General features: G+C 52.8%; 5 protein-coding genes across 6 annotated transcripts; 2 read left to right on the top strand and 3 right to left on the bottom strand.

Moving 5' to 3' along the window:
* Positions 1-4,716: 4,716 nt before the first annotated feature.
* PV07_07260 lies at positions 4,717-9,918 on the bottom strand. Of its 2 annotated transcripts, XM_016394326.1 has the most exons (5): positions 9,743-9,918; positions 9,396-9,696; positions 8,394-9,346; positions 6,978-8,281; positions 4,717-6,820 (listed from the first exon to the last, which is right to left on the bottom strand). In XM_016394326.1, the coding sequence occupies exons 1-5, from the start codon at positions 9,787-9,789 to the stop codon at positions 5,178-5,180; spliced, it is 4,248 nt and encodes a 1,415-aa protein (XP_016247745.1). In that variant the 5' UTR covers positions 9,790-9,918; the 3' UTR covers positions 4,717-5,177. The 2 variants fall into 2 exon arrangements, with proteins under 2 accessions (XP_016247745.1, XP_016247746.1); XM_016394327.1 differs by having other exon boundaries at positions 8,394-9,696.
* A 746-nt stretch (positions 9,919-10,664) lies between these two features.
* On the top strand, positions 10,665-11,950 carry PV07_07259 (uncharacterized protein; the record flags this gene model as incomplete). The annotated part of the gene is made up of 3 exons (XM_016394325.1): positions 10,665-10,960; positions 11,024-11,459; positions 11,520-11,950. 3 exons carry the CDS (start codon positions 10,665-10,667, stop codon positions 11,901-11,903), a joined length of 1,116 nt encoding a protein of 371 aa, XP_016247744.1. The 3' UTR covers positions 11,904-11,950.
* Positions 11,951-13,246: 1,296 nt separating this feature from the next.
* Positions 13,247-15,145, bottom strand: PV07_07258 (uncharacterized protein; the record flags this gene model as incomplete). The annotated part of the gene is made up of 1 exon (XM_016394324.1): positions 13,247-15,145. The coding sequence occupies one exon, from the start codon at positions 15,143-15,145 to the stop codon at positions 13,247-13,249; it is 1,899 nt and encodes a 632-aa protein (XP_016247743.1).
* Positions 15,146-20,360: 5,215 nt separating this feature from the next.
* PV07_07257 (uncharacterized protein) lies at positions 20,361-21,490 on the top strand. Its single transcript, XM_016394323.1, has one exon. The coding sequence runs from the start codon at positions 20,462-20,464 to the stop codon at positions 20,774-20,776; it is 315 nt and encodes a 104-aa protein (XP_016247742.1). The 5' UTR covers positions 20,361-20,461; the 3' UTR covers positions 20,777-21,490.
* PV07_07256 (uncharacterized protein) lies at positions 21,263-23,365 on the bottom strand. The gene is made up of 2 exons (XM_016394322.1): positions 22,914-23,365; positions 21,263-22,848 (listed from the first exon to the last, which is right to left on the bottom strand). The coding sequence occupies exons 1-2, from the start codon at positions 23,211-23,213 to the stop codon at positions 21,775-21,777; spliced, it is 1,374 nt and encodes a 457-aa protein (XP_016247741.1). The 5' UTR covers positions 23,214-23,365; the 3' UTR covers positions 21,263-21,774.
* Between the last annotated feature and the right edge of the window lie 6 nt (positions 23,366-23,371).

Raw genomic sequence — 23,371 nt, 5'->3', positions numbered from 1 at the left:
ATGGCTCTCCTTACGATGGACGCCCGCTTTTTCATTACATTGGCGGTGGTATGCTTCCTGCTGGTCCGAGTGCTGTCCATTGGCAAGCGAAGCAGGAAACTGCCTCCTGGTAGGACGGTCCTTTTCCTGGTTCATCCCTGACATTCGCTAACTGAAGCGAAAAGGGCCTCCGACGCTGCCTATCATTGGGAATATCCATCAAATCCCCAAGAAGGACATACATCTGCAGCACCAGAAATGGGCCAAAGAATGTAAGTTTCAGAAACCCTGAGTTCTCGTGCTACTGGATCAGACAGTTGACTTGATCGCAGACGGACCCATCTTCTCCCTCAAGATGGGGACCCAGGACGTCATCGTCCTTGCAAGCGGCGAGATGATCAAAAGAGTCATGGACAAGCGGAGCGGCAACTACGCAGACCGTCCTTCGCTCTTCATGCAGGACGTCTTCGAGCACTCGAGGATTATCATGCGAGGCTACGACGACCTGTGGAAAGTCGAGCGGAAGCTCTACCACCAGTTCCTCAACAGCACCAAGGCCGCCCGGTACATACCTTACCAGGATCTGGAGACCAAGCAGCTCTGCTTCGACCTCCTCCATCGTCCTGAGGACTTTGAGGCGCTGATCATGCGGACGACGATGAGCGCTGCCACCAGCATGGCGTACGGGTTTCGCGTGACCGACCCGAACAACCCGGTCATGAAGGAGCTCCTCCACAACGCCCACGGGTTCTTCACCATGGTCCACAAAAGCCAGGTCCTGGACTGGTACCCTCAGCTGCGGTGGATCGTGCGCTGGCTCCCGCCGTTCCTGTACCCGATGTATCGAGACGCGAAGGAGATCTTTCGTCGGGAGACACTCCAGTTTCACCAGCTGCTGAATGACACCAGGAAGAAAATCGTCCACGACAACTCACTGCCAAGTATGAAGTACCAGAGGCAGTTGTTTCTTCAGACAGTCGCAGGGAGCTGACTGTTCTATACAATAGGTTTCGCGTCCGACATCGTTCGCGCGCAAGAATCATGGAAAGGAAAGCAAGAAGGTGCAATCCTGACTGACCACGCCGCGGCGTACATCGCCGGCGTCGCCATGGAGGCTGCAACGGATACCCAAGGCAACCAGCTCGTAGCATTCATCAAAGTAGAGAACCTCTTCCCTCTGTAGGAGACGTCAGTCCCAAACTACTTGCTGACCCTTCCCAGGCAATGATGCTGTACCCGGATGAGCAGAAGCGAGCTCACGCCCAGTTGGACGACGTGGTCGGGAACGACCGACTCCCTAAGCCCAGCGATCTCGAGAAACTGCCGTACATCCGGCAGATCATGAAGGAAGTCGTCCGCTGTACGCATGCACACACCTATCCTCCATCAATCCAAGTATCCATAGGAGGGGCTTGACAAAGGCTAATCTTCCCACACAGGGATGCCCACGGCCGTGACGGGCGCGATCCCTCACGCTGCTCGCTCCCAGGATGAGATCGACGGGTACGTGATCCCGCGCGGGGCGACGATCCTGCTGGCCGTGTGGGCGGCGAACAACGACCCGGCGCTGTTCCCGCGCCCGCGCGTGTTCGACCCGGCGCGCCAGAACCCGGACTTCTCGATGGGCGAGGCCGCGCTGGCCAGCGACATCCGCGACCGCGACCACTGGACCTTCGGCGCCGGGCGGCGCATCTGCCCGGGCATCCACGTCGCCGAGGCCACGATGCTCCTCAGCATGGCGCGGATCCTGTGGGCGTTCACCATTGCCAAAGCCAGGGACGCACGGGGGAGGGAGATTGACGTCGAGCAGGACGAGCTGACCCAGTCGATCGCAGCCAGACCGCTTCCTTTCAAGTATGACTTACCTTCCGCGTCCACCTTTCCCCTTCCCGTCTCATCTCTAGGAGACAGTTCTATTAAAGGGGAATTCGCTAACGCTGGGTGACACAGGTGTGATATCAAAGCTCGGAGTCCAAAGCACGCCGAGTTGATCCGGAAAGCCTGGGAAGAGGCGCAGCACGTTTTGGACGAGGCGGGCAACTACAAAATGAACGTGTTGTGAAAGAGGTCGACTTCCATGCCGCTCCCCAAGCCGATGGGGTCTACCGCCTAAATCAGTAAAATACTGGCGGGAATACCGCCCTGGGCTCGTAGTTGGGCAAGTTATATATTCTTCCATCTCTGCTGCCGCCCATGTTGTGAGCGAACCTCAATCCAGAGGCCAACAAAAAAAAATGCTCAAATGCCGAAGTTCCTGCATCCCCGCATTCCAAATGTTGATCCAAAGAAACAAGGATTCCAAGACCGAGACGGCGTGGTTGGTTCCAGCTTCCCCCGCAAACTTAGGACGCCGGACTGCGAAATGGCGGTCGTTGGAGACGGTTTTCCCAAGCCACTTTCCTAAAAGAGTCCCATTGGGCAGCGTCGACGTCAATGGTGCCCTCTTTCGAGCGACATGAGCGCAAAGCGCAGGTGGGCGGGCAAAGAGGGGGATGCGCACGTTACGCTGCAATGCCCCGCTTCCCATTTGTGTGAGACTGAACAGACATGACGCGTTCAATCGCTCTCTGTCCGTGGCGGGGGAGAGGAGAATGGATGCTACATTAGTATATAGAAAGAGGGGTTAGCCAGGAACTAGTGCCGTATGTGAGGTTGCCAGCCAGCCAGTATCCAGATATCGCCTTGGAGGAAAGCATAAAAAGGACTGACTGAAAATCCCGCCGTCAAGGCGGATAAGAAGTATAGAAGCCCATCTGCTCTGAAAACGAAGCATTGGCATCAAGCCAACCGACTGCTCCAATATTCAAGTCACTCACAAGAGCAAGGCTGACTGTGAAAGGGGCTGCCGTTACCAACGACAGATCCGCTGGTCCGATACATCCACGCAATCGTCATTGTCGATTTCTATTGCCGTGCCGTCAACAGCTCTCCAGTAACATATCTTGCATAGCCCTCGTTGAGCCGCCGACATGAAAGTCGTGCGCGTGGTCGGCTACCACAAAAACCTCGAGCTGTCCGAAGCTCCCGAGCCCGAAATCACCTCGCCGCTAGACGTGATTGTGAAGATCGGCGCCGCGGGGGTCTGTCGCACCGACATCCACATCCTCGAGGGCCAGTGGGCCGAGAAGTCGGGCGTCCAGCTCCCCTACACCATCGGCCATGAGAACGCCGGCTGGGTCCACGCAAAGGGCGAGGCTGTGACCGGGGTCGAGGTCGGGGACAAGGTGATCCTGCACCCGCTGGTGACCTGCGGGCTGTGCCGCGCGTGTCGCTTCGGGGACGACGTGCACTGCGAGAATTCCGTCTTCCCGGGCATCAACGCCGACGGCGGCTACGCGGAGTACCTCAAGACCGGCGCCCGCAGCGTGATCAAGTTGGACCCGAAGCTGGAACCGACGGACGTGGCGGCTCTCGCGGACGCCGGGCTGACCGCGTACCACGCCTGTGCGAAGGCGGCGCGGGCGCTGAGACCCGGGAATGTCGTCGTCCTGATCGGGGCGGGAGGCCTGGGACACATTGGGATCCAGGTCATGAAGGCCATCAGCGCCGCCACGGTCGTCGTGGTGGACAGGAACGCGGATGCTCTGGGTCTGGCGAAGAAGCTGGGCGCCGACCACGTCGTGCAGGCAGGAAACGACGACGGGTTCGTCAAGGAGGTCCTATCTCTGACGGGAGGGAAAGGCGCAGAAGCCGTGATTGATTTCGTCGCTGAGGGCGGCTCAACCGCCACGGGTGTTCGTATGCTCCGGCGAGCGGGCAACTACTGTACGTCTTGGTTCCCCCCCCCCAACCTACCCTCCTCTGCTGCACAGTGAACTTTACAGCACCCGTGTATTTTCCCCGGTACAGTAGATGCTGAAGACACAACAGACATTGTCGGGTACGGAGAGAACGTCAACGTTCCTACCATCGACATCATATCGACCGAGATCAACTTCATCGGCAACCTGGTGGGATCGTACAATGATCTGGCGGAATTGATGGTCTTGGCCGCTCAGGGGAAGGTGGTCCTGCACACGTCCATCTATAAGCTGGAAGACTTCCAAAAGGCCATTGATGATCTTTCGGCCGGCAAGGTCAGAGGGCGAGCTATTCTTGTGCCCTGAACGAATGGATGAGACGGATGGCTCCTTCTAAGCAGTCATGCGCGGCTATTGCTTCCAACAGCAGAAGATGCCCAGGATGGCCACTGAAGGGATGTCTTGAAGGACGCACAGTATAGTGAGGTCGATGCTGCGAGGAAGAGGATTTGTAATATGTTCCATATCTTGCTAGCCTGCGCTGAAAGGCATCTTGACTTATGCTGCCCGTATACATGCCCGCACTTTTAACGATGACAAAATCCTAAAGGTAGTTTCAGTGCAGTCGAATTGTTTGTTTCCCGACTCCCTTTCTGTTCTCGTCTTGCAACGGCCCTCAGTACCTTGACCATCAGCCCATCCTGACCCATTGCACGCTTTCACTCCAGTCTCCAGGGCATACGCGTTGACCGGCTCCATTACATAACTGCCGAGAGTATCAGAGCTTGTTTCGAGAACGCTCCCGATTTTCAGAGGGAGCGCGGTGTCGCAGGGGGTGTTAGCCAGTTCAGGACGGCAGAGGAAGACTTGTGGGCAATTCGCGGCTCAAAAAGCGAACGTGGCCGTGATTCCGCCTGGGTCCGCTGCTCGGGAAAGGAGCAATCAAGGACGGTCTGCTGGGCATGCCGCTGTGCTCGCTGTGTTCAATAAAGCGAATAGAGCAACAGAGCGCACAAAGAGATACGACTATAGATATGCTCATTGTCAGATGACATGGTTTCACTCCCTCGTAGCCAATTCATGTTATCTATTCACACCCACATGAGTATCCAGTGCATACCCCAGTAACCCACTTCTCTACCCAGTCTGTCTTCACTCCCCGCACCCCTACATGAGAGCCTTGTGACTGGAGACCTATTTCTTAACAGAGTAGTCGAAAAGAGCAGTTCTGACATACCACCGGCGATGTGGGTAGGAGGCGACAGCATGATCGAGGCTGAGCACAACCAGCTCAATCGGAAACCGCATGAGAGTAGGCCGTCTGCTTATCTTCGCGTTGTCCGTCCTCGCGGGCCCAGAAGAATACCGTCTCATTCTTTAGGCGCAAGTTCCAGTAACTTCTGACAATGTAGGAAGTCCTCTCGTCCAAAATGCTTCCTGGGTCGCTGAGACCTGCACTCATTTCTTTGCCGTTTTACTTGGTAGTGGTGAGAAAAGTTGCTTGGCACGTGACAACAGCCTGGAGCGCGACGATTTTAGAACTGGCCCCTCCGTAGTCCTGCCATGAGGACCCGTGGCAGTTACTGGCCCATTGAGCGTCACTGGTGCGTCTTGGAGTAGTGAGACTGGTGGAGGTATTGTAATTGCATGAACCAGGTCTTGTCGAGGCGGAGCTGTGCTATCCTCTTGGTCGCTCATCGTAAGCTGCGAACCATCAGGCGGGACCGTCATCTCGCGATCGGAAGTGGACGGTTCCGGGTTGTCATTTCCAGCCGGACCAGGAGAGTCGACAGTAGCAAACTGGACTGGGGGGGATGTTGAGAGCGACGCCGAAGCAGAAGTGATGCTCTGACTTGCTGTAGCGCTGATGCTTGACCCGAGACCACTGTCCTCCTCCATGAGGGCAGCGGCCGGCTCTTCGTCAGCAACATCCGAGTCTTCGCCCAGCTGCCGCTCCTCTGGGGCTTTACCTGGGTCTTTGGGCCAACGATAAGGACACCTCTTCCCTCGTCCGAATATAACGGCGCCGCCCTGATATCTGAGATCCAAGATGTCCTCAGGTGGGCGCTTCACGCCGACGGACGCAGGCAGTAGTGTTTGCACGCGGTCACAAGTGTCTTTCCATCTTCGTGCCTTGCAATTACAGGCACCAAACAGTTTATCATGCTGATGCCAGTAGACATCTTGAGCAATCTGGAATGGTCCAGGTTGTCGGCTCGAGTGTCGCCTACGGATCTGTTTGATCAAGGAGACACTTGCGGCCAGATAGTCGTGGCCATGAGGCAGCCGTCGCCAGTTGTGGCAAAGAGCTTTGGCTTGCTCGGCCGGGATTATGAGGTCACCGAAGCTGTAACCGAGCAGTGCGATTGCGCCTATGCTCCGTGCGAGGTCGACCCATCCTTTGCCGCTGGATTTCAAGATGACGAACCTGGGTCTGAGCGGAGATTCACCCCTGGCAACGTCCATAAAATCATACCCTTCAAGCCTTTCACGGCTGGTGAAACGTAGATTCACGCTAGGTGTGGTCTGGAGTCTGGCTTGGTGTGCGAACATCTCCTCAATCACGAACCAGACTTGCGTCACAAGATCCGCAAAACGTGTGATCGTGATTTTGGTCCTTCTTTCGATAATGGGAGAACTGGTGGTACTTTCGACCTTTTCTTCCCACGGCTGTTCGTTTCTGAAAACTTCAAGCTGCATGTTCGTCGGATCTGTCAGGGCATTGTAACCAGCATCATGCCCCTCTGCGCATTTCGCATATCGGAGCTTCTCAAGCATGCATTCTGTGCCGGAGCGATACGGCCTGAGACGAAGTCGAGTGCACATAATGTGTAACACCGCAAGAGCCCCATCTATGAGCCATGCTCTGCGATCGCCCACGTCATAAAGCACGAAGTTCTTTCCTGAAAGCCACTCGATTTGCTCCATGTAATGCCGTGGGCTTGAGACGATCAGGGGGGTATTCCTGTTGCCTCTCACAAAGCTTGCACCTCCACTCAAGAACTGACCACCAACGATCGACATCTTCTCGAATGCCACGCCTGAAGCGCAGAATGCGGCGCCTGAGTAGTCGATCTCGTCGTACTTGGCGGAGCTTGTCCCTGTGACTATTGTCAATATGGATCATGTCTACTTACAATCAGGCGTCGTGTTGACCTTCGCGGCAAAAGCAGGCGCAAAGGGTAGCTTCTTGCAGGGCTTAGAGGTCGCGCTAGTGGCTCAAACACTCAAGAGTCTCAGAGCAAGGGGAGGACGTACCTGCTAAGACTTCAGATGCATCACACCATCCCAGAAAGTGTCTGTCTTGATTCAGGCACGACCATCCTTGGTCGAGGATGCCTTGATCAGTCGCAGCACAGGTACGCGTTATGGCTTCATACGATAGGTGATTCCCGTTCTGTTCTTGTGTGTAGTGCCACAGTATTGAGTCGTCGACTTGTGCGGTGGGCGTAAGGCTAGTAGACCAGCCTTTAAGGACCATTCGGGCGTCGAAGATGGTAGCCCTGCAAGTCTCGGCCAGAAATGCCATCATGTCGAGCGGGACTTCGAGTCCCTTCTGCGTGATCTTTCGGGGTCTGATGGGGAAGCCTTCAACCAAGTTGAAACGCCGTAGCAGATCATGCCAGCATTGCGGCTTTGTTGTCGATGACAATCGGTCCAGTTGGCGGGAATTTTCCGAGTCAATCTGCAAGGTTAAATCCCAACGTGTGTGGCTCGTCTCGATTAGCACCTCAGGCTTTCGGATTAACAACGCGTTGGACCCTTCAATATCAAGGAAGGCCGATGACAACCACGCCAGCTGTTCTCCGAGGACCGCCATGACCAGGGGACTTCCGATGACCACTGCATTCAGATATTCCTGGTCCGAGCTACTGTCATCGGAGCCATTTGACACTTCAAATGAGACGAGAGTTTCCCTCCCAGGTTGTCTTATTACGATCCAACTGGCTTTACCATCTGAATGTATTGCCTCTTGTATTTTGTCGAACACATCAACTCCACTTTGGCCCCAAGTCATTCGGACGTACTCCGCACAGGTGGTTGCGAAGGCGTTGTCCAAGCCACCTTGGAGAACTACGACGTCTGCGAGAGAATTGCCGTCTTTGAAGAGTGCATCATTAGCTAGGAACGATTGAGACGGTGCTGGAAATTTGAAATGAGCCGACCGAGTCGCCATACTATGTGGCCGTGAGGCGGGTGGCCCCGGGGCGGAAAGGCCACGGAGAATTGCATGGCGTATATGACTGCTTCTATCTCCCTCGCAAACTTTGTTCTTCAGGATTGCCTTCAATCTGAAAATCAACTGCGGATAGAATGGGTGTGTCGTCAGAAACACTCGTGCGTATGGTAGTTCCGGGATAGGTGGCTCATCCTCAAGCTCGCAAAAGTCTGCAGCCGCTACCTCTTCGATTGTGCCTTCGGTGTTTACCTTCTCATTGGTACGCCACAGTCGCATTTTCTCACTCAGCGATATTACCTCGTCATTTATCTCGTCCTCAGACTCAGATTCATGCTCCTGCTGCGTGCTGTTCAGATACTTTTCGAGTGACTGTGCAATGCGCCTAAGCAAACGATTAGCTTGACGTACTCACTCTTTCGGCTTTGTATGCAAGGGGAGCAATGATTGAGACAGTTTTCATAGCCTAGAAGGTGCGAGAACCAAGCTGCACCTACCTCCTTTGCTGACGAATGAACGTGAGTGTGTCGAGCTCAAGCTTGCCGCTTGCATAGTGACCCATCTCTATGGAACACTCCTTGAGCAAGCTGCAGATCTCCTCGATCTGTGTCGGTGTTAGGACGATCCCGTGATCTTCCGTGGTGATGCTATCTAGGAGTTCTTCCACTAATGCGACAATGAGATGCTCCTTCGTCGATTCTGGAATATGAAGCGACTGGCTATCCGTGGCAATTGTCATTGTATCAGCCTCAACCGCCTTCTCCGATGATCTACGGTTAGAGGAGCCGTAGCTGTCGTACCCGGAATCGTTGAAAGTCGTGGCGGCAACGGAGCCAGACCCTATCGCAGTATTGGAACGTGCTTGAGGGGCTGTTTGCAGAAGATCTGCAGCAACTAGTGCGGTACGGGAGGGTGCTTGAGGGAAATTCTCCGGTAGAACGGGCGTGAAATCGTTGCCGGCTGCGCTGGTCGTGGGGATCCCAGTGGACACATCTTGCAGTTTCAGGAACTTGTTTTCGCTAGCATTCGCAAAGTGGCCGAGGGATCGCAGTCTCTCCTGCAGCTCCTTAAGGTCCTTGTCACGCTCTTGCAACTCGTGCACCTGCTCTCGTAGCGCGATATTCTGATCTCGCAACTCCGCTCTAGCAGCGGCACTGGCCGCAAGGTCGACCATGTGGGAGCATTGCTGGATCTGCTCAATCGTGTATTTATAGTTGATCTTATACGGTTTCGCCAAGGTCGAGATTGCTCTGCGCGCGGGACTCATACTGTACCATTTGGCAACCTGCTTCAGGAAGAGCATGATGTGTGCATATAGTCGCGAGATGGCTTCGTTCATATATATGGTCGGGTAAAGGTTAGTGGCCAGCTGAACGTGTAGTAGTACATCTGCGATATCAACCAAGGCCCTTGATAGCTCGGTCACGAGCTCCGGTTGGTTCAGAACGCCCTGCGGGTATCAGATTTAGGTGTCACAAAGAGACGCTGTCAATGCCCACATTGAAGAGGAATCTCATGGCACCCCAGGCGAGCGACACGTATTCTGGATGGTGCTGTGCCAAAACATCCAGCACATTACCAAAATTCTGCACTCGAGTTGAGAGAGCAGCCACGTATCTTCGAGTTGCTGTGGCTTTGTGTGTCGCCGTGTAGAGCTCTTGAGCCTTTCTGACAGTGTCGAGAACGTCTCCAAGGCTGGTCTGGGCACGAATCCAATCGGGTTTCTTGCCATCTCTTGTAAACTCTTCCTCGAAGTATTTCACCGTGTCTTCGTAGGCTTCTCGTGCGATATCATCGGCACTGTGATGGTCAGCAACAACTACGTTGAGCAGTGCTAAACACGCACCCGCTTCCCGGCGCCGAGTACCATGCTGCGATGTTAGCTTGCGCCATGTAAGTTGGCACCCATCATAACAAGACGTTGGGAATGCGAGCGCAGGCATCATTGCACATCAGGCTGTAATACTGGCTGCGAGGCGGTGTTTGGCTTTAGCGCTCGCCCAGCTACGCCTGCGCCTGCAAGACCACGTCGTATCAAGGTTGAGCTCGCGGCGAGCAAAGAGGCATGAGACCGTGGTGGGGCCATGCTGAAAGGTTCACCGTATAGACGTCCCTCCACATATAGCACTCCTCCGTAATTATGCCTTGGCCAGCTCACTCAAACGTCCTCCCTTCTCCAAACCGTCAAGTTTTAACGAGGGCCCAAAATAAGGCTCTAGGGGGGCAGAGGCATGGCTTTCTGTGCTTCCTAAGCCCTTTCCAGAACTGCACATGGGTGGCACACCATTTGCCGTTTGCCGTGATGGAGAAGCGGAGTTTCGGTTTGGTTCTCAGACTAAATAAACAAACAGCGCGTTCTGATTGCGATGGAGTCGGAAGTGATTCTGCGACGAAGTACTTGGAGAGGAGGGTGATCCAGCGGTTGTCGGTTGTCGGGCGCCCTCAGCTGAATAGGAGACAAAGTGCTATTTGGAGGGTTGCTCAGCGCCTCCTTTGTATGAATTTTTTGGCTAGTGGCTGACGCACCTTGCGAGATGGGTTGCGGAACTTTGTGACCGTCATGCCCAAAGCTGTTGCTGCTCTTGTCCCTTTGATTGAATCGCGTTCTCGCTACACCTACCACGACAATCCCTGGGAAATGTTTGTGGGGGAGATGCCGAGGTATAGCCGTAGTTTTCCCTTGTGATGATGATGCGAAATTCACAACTCTTCCTTAAACTCAGAGCGTGTTCTTTTTCTTGCGCCCTTGCGATAATCAATGAGCGACTATGAAGAAGATCTCTCAAGACCGTAGGATGACGAGCCCCAGAACAGATGCGGACCCGCTTAGGGTGGTCGCCGCGCACAGCGACTCCCATAGTGACTGCTCAGACTCTCCCCGACCTCCTCAGGACCCTCTTGACTTGAACACAACGACTTCCGAATTGCAGATACTTGTTCATCAGCTTGAGCGCCGGCTTGCAGGCTATATGCCCGATCGCTTACGATATCGTCTGAGTGCAGAAGACTTTACCAGACTTACTGGGGAGTATGAGCAGAAACTGCGTTGGCAGGAAAGTGTGCGGTATGGAGAGTCCGGGTCTTTCCCGATAGTCCGTCCAATCAGGGATTAAAATTTAATACACAGATACGATTACTTCTCTGATACCCACGAATTCGTCCTTCGAATTCCCAAGCGTAAGCATGAGGTTGTCCATTCAGGGTTCAGCCGTCTTCTGCAAAAAAAGATTGAACAGCTCTGTGCCAAACATCAAGTGGTGTGTCCATTCGAACTATTAAGAGAGTCAGATATCGAAGCCGAACAAGGCGATGTGTTCATGCCGGATGACCAGATCATGTGCCTCGACGCAGAACAGCCAGGCCTGGTTTTAGAGGTGGGTAACTCACAAGCGGTCAAGGACCTAGAAAAGAAAGCACGTCGTATCATCAAGGCGGGAAAAGGACAGATACGTCAGGTCGTTACAGTGAAACTTCATCAAGACTCACAGGTGGATCTGACGGTTTGGAGACCCTGTATCACCAGCGATTGCCCGCCGAGATTAACAGCCGAACATGTTGATCAAGTAATTAACACACCCATATTTGTCCACAATATGTTACGAGATACTAATTTTAGTGCCTAGGTCATACGAAACACGAACGCTGAGCCTGTCCCCGGTGCGCAACTGGAAATTCCAATGGCAGAAATGGCGCCTCCTAAATTGTTGCCCGACTCCCTACGAAACGAGACCATTATTATCACAGCCGAAGAACTATGCGGAATCGTCAAGCGCGCAGAGGACTTCCACAACAATGTCGCAAAGGATCGCTATGAAGACTTCCCCACAGACCTTGAGTGGACTTTGTCGCCAGCCAGTTCGATTTCTACCGGGCTGAGTCAGGAAGATGATGAACAACAAGAGTCTATGCCTGAGAATGAATGTAAGTCGGCCAGAACATTTCGCTCTGACAAGCCATATCGGTCGCCTATCAAGATGCGCGCGAGAAAAGTCAACAAGCAAGATTAGCCCATCGCTGATTCATGATTTGTGGATACGATTTCTCAACGAAGGTGCTACGACAACGACCCATCCATCGGCGACACACGTCTCTTTATCGATGGACGTCTGCACAGCCCTTGAGGAATTTATGTCAATTGTCACATGACCACGTCAGGCCCCGTCGGGATTAGCTGCGTCCGATGATTCCCTATGACTCTCTCTCTGTTCTCTCTCTCTCTCTGAGAGTTAGACAATCACAATGGACTGAATTGAGGGTATTGCGGCCCACGCTCTGCCGTCATTACGACGCCTTTTGCCTTGTTGTTCGCTCAGATATTACATCAATTGTCCATGCCCAACGTCGTCACTAGCTCAGGCGGTCAGCTTATACCAGGGGTCAGTGCTATTTCTTTCAAACTAATCTCCTCCACCCATCGATGTTGGCATGACACCTTCCACGACGACATCTGCCCTGTTTTGTCCTCTCTCCTCCGTCGGCTTCCCGACTGATCGAGGAAGGACGATAGCTTGTGCACGGGCGATCAAACCATCCTTACATTGTATGATCTCCCCCTTCACCTAAGACCCCGAGTCCGTTCTGGTATTCATCGATACACGCTGAGCTGAGGCGCGTTCGGAGCCCGCTCAATCCACCTTACACATTCGACTGTAGGCAAAGACGATCCCCCGGTGCAGTGATGGTCCTGAGACCTTCCTCCTTTGAAAAGAGACGGGGTTAGCTGTTAGTGAAAAGATTGCCTATGGAGCGCCACTAAATCATTTGAATCTAGCTGCGCTGCTATGTTTGGCAGTGCCAACGAACCGACCATCGACCGAATGGCAGAAGTGGCTCACGGGTTGGCGTGTAGACGACTGAGGCAGTGGCACACCGAAAACGGCACAGTCTCGGGCTCCGGTAGGCCAGTTACGCGTGGACTTGACTGAATGACAATTTAAGAATGGTATCACTGGCTATGAGGTCAATTCCCCAGGTCGAAATCTGCCTTGCAGGAAGTCAAACTCATGGACAGCGGATCCGGAGTCGCCGAGGCAGGATGCTGGACGAGGGGTTGGGCCAGATGGACGCGAAAGGGGCTGCGCGCACACCCTGCTTTCACCTTGCCTCCACCCTGCTGATCCACTGAACGGAGTCAGGCATGGACGTACGGCAGGCAGGAAAACGCGAGGGAGCCCTCGTAACACGGCTGTGTAACAGGTGCTTCTCAATGCCGGCGAAAAGAGTATAACCGAACCGTGCAGTACTTCATAAAGTGTAGCCTGAGTGAGCGCAGAATGTCTACACGTTACCCGATACAATCTAATCCAGCAGTTCAAGTAGGGTAACCTTGGAATCAACATTTGAATCCTATTCAATGATATTTCAGCTTTGTATCCACGAGTGGATGCGCCAAACCTAGGCGGCCAAGCGAATAACGTAGCCTTCTTGTCAGTGTACCATTGGAAGGATTCACATCTTCGACGACATCTACTTGCATGCTCACTGCTTTCTTCGTCTGGCCCGACAAGGTGGCTCCCGCCAGAATGTCGAGCCCGTCCTTATCGACTCCTGCCAGAACGGAGATCAAACCGAAGCCGTGTGCAAGAGGAACTCTGCGGAGTAGATAGATAGTGACGATGCCCAGCACGGTAAGAAACGGCTGGATGGCCAAAAGGCCGTACAGCAACCAGTCCGATCTCAGCACGGGCCGTTGGATGCTCTTCGTCAGGGTACTGTTGTACGTCTCCTGGTACAGCCCTGATGTTAAATTCAGGGGAGAGGCCGTGGTGGAATTTGTAGCCAAGGCCCAATCCTGATATATGGATCCGTTTACCTGGACGGGCACGCTTCCGAGACTGGAGGCCATGCGGGATTGGTAGCTGGAGGCGACAGACATCACGTACGTCGACAGTTCCCAAGGGGAGCCTTTTCTGAAGGTTGTGAATGGAGCTAGGTATTCCGGTAACAGCGACGGCACCCGCTCCGCTATAGCCAGTTGACAGCTTGTGTAGAACTGGTAGCCTTTCCATAGCTCGTCGCCACAACGGGCTGCGGCGAGCAGGATCGAACCGGTGGTGATGTTCCAGGTAGCATGACAGCCTACGCGCGAGAGAGTGAAGAGACGCGCTGCCTGCTGAAATGCGATGGCATTCTCGCTGACATTGTTCGTTACGCTCTCGTTGAAGGCACCAAGAAAAACCCAGGAAGAATTCCACGATCTTGGATCGTCGTCCTTGGGCCCGCTGACTGCGAGGAATCCGAGATAGTATTCATCGCCCCACAGATTGGAGGCACTCCAATCTCCATATGTCCACGCGTCTTCCCAATCGATAGACGTGTTAGATAAGGGATGATGTCGGGCCATTGTTCCTCTGACATCGGCAGATACTATTGCGAGTTCGCCAGAGCCTAGTTCGGCTTGAATTGATAGGACAGTTTCTGATAGAGGGATATCGAGGGCAGCAGCTTCTGTTACCGAGAACAAAGCCAGATTGTAGCCGTAGACTTGACCGCTTCCAGTGCCAAACTCTGGTAAGGTTTCGTTTGTGGTGGTTGCTGCCATAAAAGGCAATGTGGCATTCACCATCTGGTTCAAAACACCGGTACTCTGAGTACCAGGGGGAGAGCTGGTACCGAATTCGACAACCGTAGTGACGGAGCCAGTGCTGCCTATGCCTCCAGTGTATCTTTTATAGCCGATGCTCAGGCCGAGAGGCAGCAAGAGCAATACTCCCAGTAAGACTGTCCATATGGTTCCCATGTTGTCTGCAAGCGGAGTCCACCGTAAAAGTCCGTCAAAGTTCTGTAAAGTCGACTGGCCGTACCGGGCTTCGATCAGGAGAAATGCATGCGGGACAGTTCGAAGCATGCACTGGGTCATAATGCCAAGGAGAAAGCCCACGACTATGATTTGTTCTGTGTATCCGAGGTAGGCTGAATAAGAAAAGGACGGATTGACCACCACGATTGCCCCAATGAGGCACAACATGGACAGGAGTGTGGCGAGAGCATCGACCCAATTGATTGAGCCCTTTCGCACAGGTCTCCCCAGGCTCGTGACGAACTCTTTGTCTCTCGTTTCAGTCAACATGCGTTCATCCTCAGATGAAGTGGCTGATAGTCGATCTCGCGAAGTGGGAACCGCCTTCCTGGCGGGCGGCGGAACACGAAACGGCACATTGTGCTCTCTTGAGGTAGCGTGCGCCGGGGTCTTCAGGCTATCTATTTGCGGAACTTTTGAGAAGCTGAAACCGCCATCAGCCATAGTCATGGCGTTCACTTTGATTGAGGCCTTGAGGTGGAGAATCCAGTGAGCTTGCGCTGGTGTATTGCATAACAATCCGCTGTTAAACAGATATTAAATACTGTAGAAGAAAGGAAGAAGAGTAGATTCCCTGGGAAACTTGACTGCGAAGAAATAGGGCAAAGCGACACAAACCAGTCTGCCAAGACGAGGTACTATGGTCTCATGGGTAAAGTCGCGTAGATGAAACAATCCCCTGCAATATGCAAGCTCTAACAGCGAGAGTAGCCACATAATTATTGATCTACCGGTTTGTGGCGAGTCCTTGCGCTTTGCTGACCATACTGACCAAAGAGAAATTGGTTTGAGAAAGCGGCGTTGGTGCCACAGTATCCCTACAAGTGCGTTGCATTACACGATTTACCCATGAGACCAGAGTAAATTCACATCCAGCTCACGCCCTTTGGGACGAGGGTGATGCCGCCCTGTGCTCACCGTCGGCTCGCGCGAGCCGGGTAACCGATCACCTGAGACTCACCGGTCATGGGGGCGGAATCCTTCAGAACGCGCCTACCTCCTGAGACGTGCCTCAAATGTAGTGAGGGCCACATGCCAGGCATACCCTACAGGAGAAGGAACTGGGCAAAGCTTGCGGTTGATAGTACACTGGAGCTGGCAGACTTTTGAATCTGCCACAGTAGGAAAAGATTGTGCCGAATTTCCGATCCCCTCATGTAGAGAGATATTTCCTGCCTACAGAATTCAGCAGTATTATTCCCCATCCTCCCTTTGTTGCCATTTTATAGTTAAAGTTAAGGTTTCGGCCCGAGGAGTCTGCGCAAAGAAAGAGAGAAAAATCTAAGGGCCTCTCTTTTATATCTACAATACTATACCCGATCTAATAATATTATATAAGAATAACTATATATTATATTATTCGAAAGCTCCTTTTAACGCGCGTCGAATACCGTAAAATTAATAAAATTAGACAAGGTTTTATTTATAATGTAGGCAGTTTTGCCGATTTCGAAAAGAAAAGGGGCCGACGCGTTGAATAGCGGGTTTAAGCTTGTCGGCTCTTCGTCAACGCCGTCTACCTGAATCTACCTTACCGTCAAAATAACAGCACATAAGCGCCAACATGTCTAAGCAATGAAGTACTTGACTCGCTGTCCTCGTGGCGATGCGGAACTGTAAGGGGAGTGCGATGATGGCGAAGCTTGGACCCAGACTAACCCAATTTAGAGAAAGGGAACTTTGGTGACCATGATGTGAACTAGAATCGGGTGCTAAGTTATGGGTAAACTTGGCCGAAGGCAATAGGTTAGCAACTATAGACGGTTGCCAGGAACACGGCCCCCTGGCCCAGATGTGGGCACGATGATCCGTTGCTCAGGCCGAACTACACCGTGCTCAGTCACGTGCAGGAGCATCTCAGGTTGAAGCAGTGAGGCTCCTGGCCACGCTCGGGTCCAAAGATGGAAATGGAAAGTGCGCGTGTCGAGATTCCGACGTCGAAATGTCTGTTTCAGAGGACTTGACAGTTCCAACAGTTCCAGAATTGGTGATAAACAATCCCAACCGCAACGGAAGTGATAGATAGCAAACCTACTGATCTGTGACATTGGACCTGCAACGATAGATCCGCGCCAGTCAGCTTCTCACTTGCTAAGCTCTTTTGACGGTTCCTTATTCGTGAAGAATTCATATACCACCTGCGCCCAAGTCTTCGCCTTCACCTCGAACCTAAATTTTTCCCTGTTGTACGCAACGTCTTGTTCCTTCAACTCGAATCCGCCAAATCCAACACTGCGCCGAAAACTCTGAGGAACTTTATCGCCTGCCGCTTTCTGCTGCTCCTCCTTCTCGTGCGATGAGCAGAAGCCTTCGTATGTCACGTCGATAGGATGGCGTAGGACGTAAGAAACGGCATCGAAAAGGGAGAGGTTCGGTAGTGTTGAGGCAGCAAAGCACAGGTACCTCTTTAGGTTGAGATTATACAGATGATGGGGGAGGAGACTCGCAACGATGAATTTAGCGACGCTGGGGCTCTCGGGTTAGTTCGACTGACTGCGAAGCAGAAAGTAAGGTTGGAAAGGAAACTCACTCGTCGCTATGTGTCACGGAGACTCGAGCGGTGGGATTTCCAAGGTAGATCGCTGATCTTTGGTCGTCGCTCAGCGCCAGGGCATTTGACTCCAGGAGCAAATCTGAGGACGCGCCCGTCATGATGCATGTGAAGCCGAGAGAGTTATCGGTCTGCACCCTCGCTTCGATGTGTTTACGCATGGCGACCATGCCGGCGAAGAACTGCTCGTTTTTAATGGCAGGATGATTGAGGTCGGGGCCGTCTCCGTCCACGTCAGCCGCACGATATGTTTTGTTGGAGGGAAAGCAGCTCTCACATTCGGCGGGATAAAAGTGTTTGACTCCGCCAGCAAATGCTGCCTCCGCATATTCCTCTTGCTTTGCCCAACTCTTATCTTCAACCGCTGAGACGACAACCTGGAAGCCATGGTAGGAGCCAGAGTCGGAAGGGTTTCCATGAATACGTTCCAGTGTGGTAGGGGCGACCTCGGTTTCCTGATAAGGGGTGTCAGGAGGTGGGAGAAGAAAGGCCACTCGGGAGAAATGCTCTCGTTGAAGAGCTAGTTCTTCCAGTGTTTTGCTGCCGACCCTGCTAGTTGCACCAAGCAAGAGGACTGAATAGGCCATTTTGGAGAGGCGATCGCCCGAGAGATATCGACCAGGTTCGACATACAGAGGAAATGCACATCAAGGAAACACGATCGCATGTTCGAACACACGCAAGCGGAAAATGCCTGTGGCGTACTTAGTTTGCGCCATTCTTGGGTTCCTTGGGGTCCCGAAAAAATCATTGACTGCCCTGCAGTGCGGTTACTACCGGGGCGTTTCCTCTTGTGAGTATAACAGGGCTGACAATCCGATATGATGTACAGATGTGTACTCGTTTCTTGCATCCTAGGTGCAGATAGGCCCCCGGAAGCTGGTTTCCAGGCCAGCAACTACCGCATTTGGATGAAAGCCAATGCGCCAAACTAGCCATAAAGTTGCCGGTACTGCTCCCAGCACAGGCCAGGAGGCCCGGAACCTTTCTGCAAGCCTGCTAATTAGTAATAATGTATATTGCACAAGCTGTTCAACAGGACAGCGTTGTATGAGTTTTTCGCTCGTGTTGCATTCCTTGAAGTGTTCCAAGAGGAGCACACGAAAATTGCTGTATATGGGCATAGGTACCAATCCCTACCTCTGTGAGCGCAGAATTTCCCATTGACCAAGCGAAGGAAGTGGGAATGGCTTACGTACATTTGTAGCTGCTTATGCAACAACCTGATCAGGAAGAGAGAGGTGTGGATGAAGGCAAATGACGACAGTCGTGACGAGGCTGCATAGGCTCTCACAGCCTTGTCTTGATCCAATATAGCCGAGCCAGGCCCGGCCGCGGAGAGCGAAGCCTCGTTGGCGGGCAGATTTCGTGGTCGTGCCTTTTGATAGATACTTCTTCCTTCACCACAGAATCAATCCTCACAATCTTAGATCTACCCTTGGACACCTCTACTGAGTTGATGCCGAGGTTCGCGGTGGTGATTCAGGTGAGGCGGAGGCGGTGTCCAAGTGCGGGAATATGCCGCAATCGCTCTGCGCGGTTCTTCCAGTACTCAAGCATATCTGTGACAGCGGCAAATGGTACAAGAGTGGTACCTTCTGCCTCGTCCCTGTCATATATTCACATGCTCGTGTACACGTCACCGTCTGGCGAAGTAAGAAGATCTTCACGTCAATGATGGATAACGTGCTGCCCAGGAGTCGAAGTCCTACTTTTGCCTCACCAGCCAGCGGACGGAGATACTGGATCCTTCGCTATACGGACGCAGTGTGAATATTCTCAGGTATTATGTGAGAGGAAATCATTCCGATAGACTCGTTACTATGACCTGCAGCCTGGCAATCCAAGCAGGGGGCCCGTATTGGTCACAAAACCTAAAGGCTGCTCTCCGTATATCTGAGGAAGATCCGGACTGACTGGGATCCGGACTGACTGGGTCATTGCTGGTACATACTTGAACAGAGCGCTAGTCCCTAGTCCTGCAATTTGAGACTGGGACCAGCACTGGACTATAATTCTGACGGCGTTGTCATACCGAAACAGACTCCGACAGGTAATTACTGTACTTATCTGTGTGAGCGCGTCGGTGTGGTTTCCCTTTCAACACTAGACAGAGGGATCCCCTGGACACCAAAATCAAATGATTCGTGTGTAATAACCTCGCAACAGACTACGCACCTGTTGTGGGTATATCCATATAGCAATCGAATGGAGGCTCTGCGTTAAAGTGCTTCCGAATCTCTCAGAAGATCTGCGATGGCAGCGTCTTCGATGCCGTGGTATTAGTCTCAACCATGTGGGATAAAGTAGACCCTCAGGTCGGACAACTCAGAGAAGCGGAGCTTATCAGCACACCGGATTTCTGATGTGAATGGTGGCCACAAGAAGTCGAACATTTCGATTTCGACGAGATCGAAGCGCAGCCCTGTTAGTTTGTGATCACCTTATCTGGCGGGGACATTACGTAACGTTGGCTTTACAACATCAACTATTTGACAAACAACTATTACTGTCCGATACAGATGCTGGTAAAGCGGTCACGAGGGGACTGGTGGAGCTGAAAGGAGCCTGTAAGGAACAGATCGAAACAGTGCTAGTGAAAGCGAGAATAGCACCGGAGTCGCACAATGAGCAAATGGTAATGGAAGCATGCGCGATGGCAGATAGGTACCGGGCACAGATGGAAGAATCTGTTTCGGCTCTGAACAGACTTAAGGATGATATAGAAACCATTCATGAAAGGAGGGAAAGACAATTGAGAGTATGATTGCAGAATGGAACCGAGAACAAGAGCATAACGAGGCAGTGATTTCTGGGAAGCAATATGCCCTTGAACAAGCGCGGCAAAACATAGGAAAGGTGCTGGGTACGCCGTGCTGGTCATCAGTCTAGGAGTATTCAGGCAGGCTACGAGTATGAGATGTACGAGTATGCTGTTGTACTCGATAGCTGTGACCCACATGCTTCGGTCCACTGGGGAGCTTAACCCCCCAAGGCGAGGTGGGCGTGAGAATAGGGCGGCATCACGGCTTCCGAATCTGGAATTCGTTAGAGGCGGGGTTGGTTTGCGCGTCACGCGTCGAGAAACTCGGGACTCTTGATGAAAACCACCTCATTTACATTCCCCTGGACCGTTATTTCAGCCCCGAGTAAATGTCTTCCCGTTGATACTGCTACTTTCAGAAAAACTGCCGCTCTCGGAAAAAGGGAACAAAATGGACAGAACCAGCACGCTCGCTCCGGCAAAACAATCCCTACCGCGTCCTTCATCCGTGGCGTCCACAAACACAACAACATCATCCACCAACAAAACCCGGCAATACGCCCATCTGCACGCACAGCTGGCGCAGTTGAACGCGCATCTCGCGGACACCGAGAATCTGTTGAGGATGACGGCCGTGCAGGCCCAAGATATGCGGTTCTTGGGGGGTTACGTCGGGGCGTTGTTTATGGGCAGCGCCAAAGTTCTAGGGGAAGAGAGTGTGCAGGGCAGAGGCAAACAAGGGGAGGATGGATCGAAAGAGTCGTGACTATGTCTTAAATCTGTCCACGACGGCGGAAACGACCTCGACCTCGACCTCGACTGAATCACGAGTCCTCGCTGAACCACTTCCACCCGCGAAAAGCGACAAGATCAGCAGCTGAAGCACCATCGGGCGCCACTGTTTCGCGCAACCACTCCCTGAAGGACCATATTTCAGGTCCTACTTGGTTTTTCTGACCACGGCTCGGCCACATAGCTTCTACGATCCTGTTCACCGTCTTCTGTGCATTGGTCTGTTTGAAGCCAAGATGATTCCATGATTTCAGATGTTGAGAAGACGATGTCCGGTAATGGTACACCGCAACCGACTTGCCTAAGACGATATCCGGTAGCCATGCAATCTGGCGAGTGCCAGCTTGCCGAGACAGGTTGTCACTACCGATTTTGTGGCACGTCTTCTACTTGTGGCCAGTGTTGAAGAGCCTCGCGAAGGACGGAGTCATTACGCTTGCTTCGAGAAGAGTGGACAGGATTGTACCATAGCATCAGAGATGTTCATTTCTGTTAACCAAAATTCTCACTCTTGCAGCTCCCTACATATCACCAGAACATATCACCGTTGCAGCTCACTTCGATGCTGTGCACAAGTACGTTGAATGGTGTTCTCCAATCGTCGTCGCTCTCACACTGAGCGATCTTTGATCTGCGTTTGCTCTTTGGACATGAGGCAGTGTTGCCTTGCCAACCTTTTTGAACGTGCAAAAACATCCAAACCCTCCCAAACTCTGCTCCTCACTTTCCTCGCCCCAATATTCCTTGGGCGAGACAGCGAGGAGGGGACACCAGGCGCCTTCTGGCCATTCCCTCATCCTTTTCCAGCTTCAGCTGGGCCTCCTTCAAGGATCCACTCGTCAGAGTCATTCTTCGGGGACGACGCATCTGGAACGTCTTCCTTAAAGCCATAATCAACCTCGGACCGGCGTTTGTTAGACATCGAACTGGCTGCTATCTCCAATTATGATCTTATAGGTGGTAAGAACCATCTCACTCCGTCACGTTCTCGTCATGCAGACTCCCGAGGACGAGATTCGGATCGGCGTCTAACATAGCTGACAGCCTCTCGGCACGTCTCCTTCCGGCTACCCACCGCATGAACTCGGAATAACTCTGCGGCAAGACACTCACCTCTGCTGGTGAGAAAAAGGTATAAAAGAAGGTTCCCGTGGACTTCCTTTCTTGGTCCTGGTGTTCAACAGGCCGGACGTGCGTCCGCACCATTACTTGAATGCGAGTACCACCGCTGGGGTGAGGCTCGGTAAACGAAACGCCTGCGGAGACGTAGAGCACCGAACCAACGGGTACAGGCTCTTCAAATGTACTAGGATCGAGGTTCAAGAACCGCGGACGGGTATGTGAAAAAGAGGCCGCGCAGGTGAAAGCCAGTTCGAAGGTCTGTTTGAGCAAAAAGCCTCCAAAGATCATGAAATGGTGACGGTTCCTGTACTGCGGCATCATTATCTGAGTGCTGTGGATGGTGGTCCTGGACATGGCCAGGACATTGGAGGGCTGCTTCTTCGGGTTCTTGCTGTCCGCATACGCCAGAGAGTCGGTCCACATTTTGTGGATAAGAGCCGACTCATCTGCATCAGGTGGCTTGGTCAAGATGTGTGCAGATCTCATGGTCTTCTTGTTTCTGTAGTTCTCCTCGCCTTTGGCGAAAAGCGCCTTCTCGGCGGGGGTGTTGACTTCCAGGGGAGCGATATTCACGGGCCGTTTGGTCCTGGGGTCCAGTGCCACCATGGTGAAAGCGCAGGTCATAAAGACATCCTCTGGTGCAACTTGCCGACCTGGCGCGGGAGCTTTGGCGATCTGCAGAGTCACTTCCATACTGCTCCTTCCGGTAGCATAGGTCACTTGTCCACTGAGCTCCAAATCACAAATCTCTCTAATAGGATTCTTGATTGTGATCCTGTCCACAGCCGCAGTTACATTGCTTACTCCTTCCCCAGTATGTCTGTAGGCGACCACGCCGGCCAGCGCATCCAGGTCCATGAGCAACGTACCGATACGAATTTGACCCGTATAGTTCGCGTAGGTGTCGAGCAGCCACGGATCTTGCTACAGGAGTACACGTCAACCGTTGGCAAGGGGAGACAATGTCATAAGCATGGGAAGCAACTAACAGACAGAGGCAGGACAAGGCTGACATAGCTGTCCGACATTTTCTTGGGTGTTAGGACTGCTTTGGGGCTCTCCGCGGCAGCTATATGTGTATTGTTCTCCGCCTCTTTTCTTTCTCGAAGTGCTTGAATCCATGGTGTTCGAACCCGCATCTCTGTAAGAGCTTTGTAGACTCCATCTGTACGAGTTGCCAAGGTAGAGTGAAAGGGTCGGACCAAAGCATGGTTCGTAAGGGCAGCCCTTTGTGTCGTTTGCTGAGCGAGCCGCGCCCGCGCAAGGCACAGTAATAAATGTCGAGGCATTGGGGGAGGAGAGTCGGCGATGTGACAAGCTGCTGCCGGGATGCTTATAAGACGTGAGTCATTTTTATGGCGACATATTGCTGATAGCTCTGTCGGGGGAAAGAAGGCGGACGGTCACCCACTCCAGTATTGAATGCTCATATTGTTGCCCGTAACGT

The sequence above is a fragment of the Cladophialophora immunda genome, assembly GCF_000835495.1.
Source record: "Cladophialophora immunda strain CBS 83496 unplaced genomic scaffold supercont1.4, whole genome shotgun sequence".
NCBI classification, from domain to species: domain Eukaryota; kingdom Fungi; phylum Ascomycota; class Eurotiomycetes; order Chaetothyriales; family Herpotrichiellaceae; genus Cladophialophora; species Cladophialophora immunda.
This window is presented reverse-complemented; position numbering and strand designations above follow the sequence as displayed.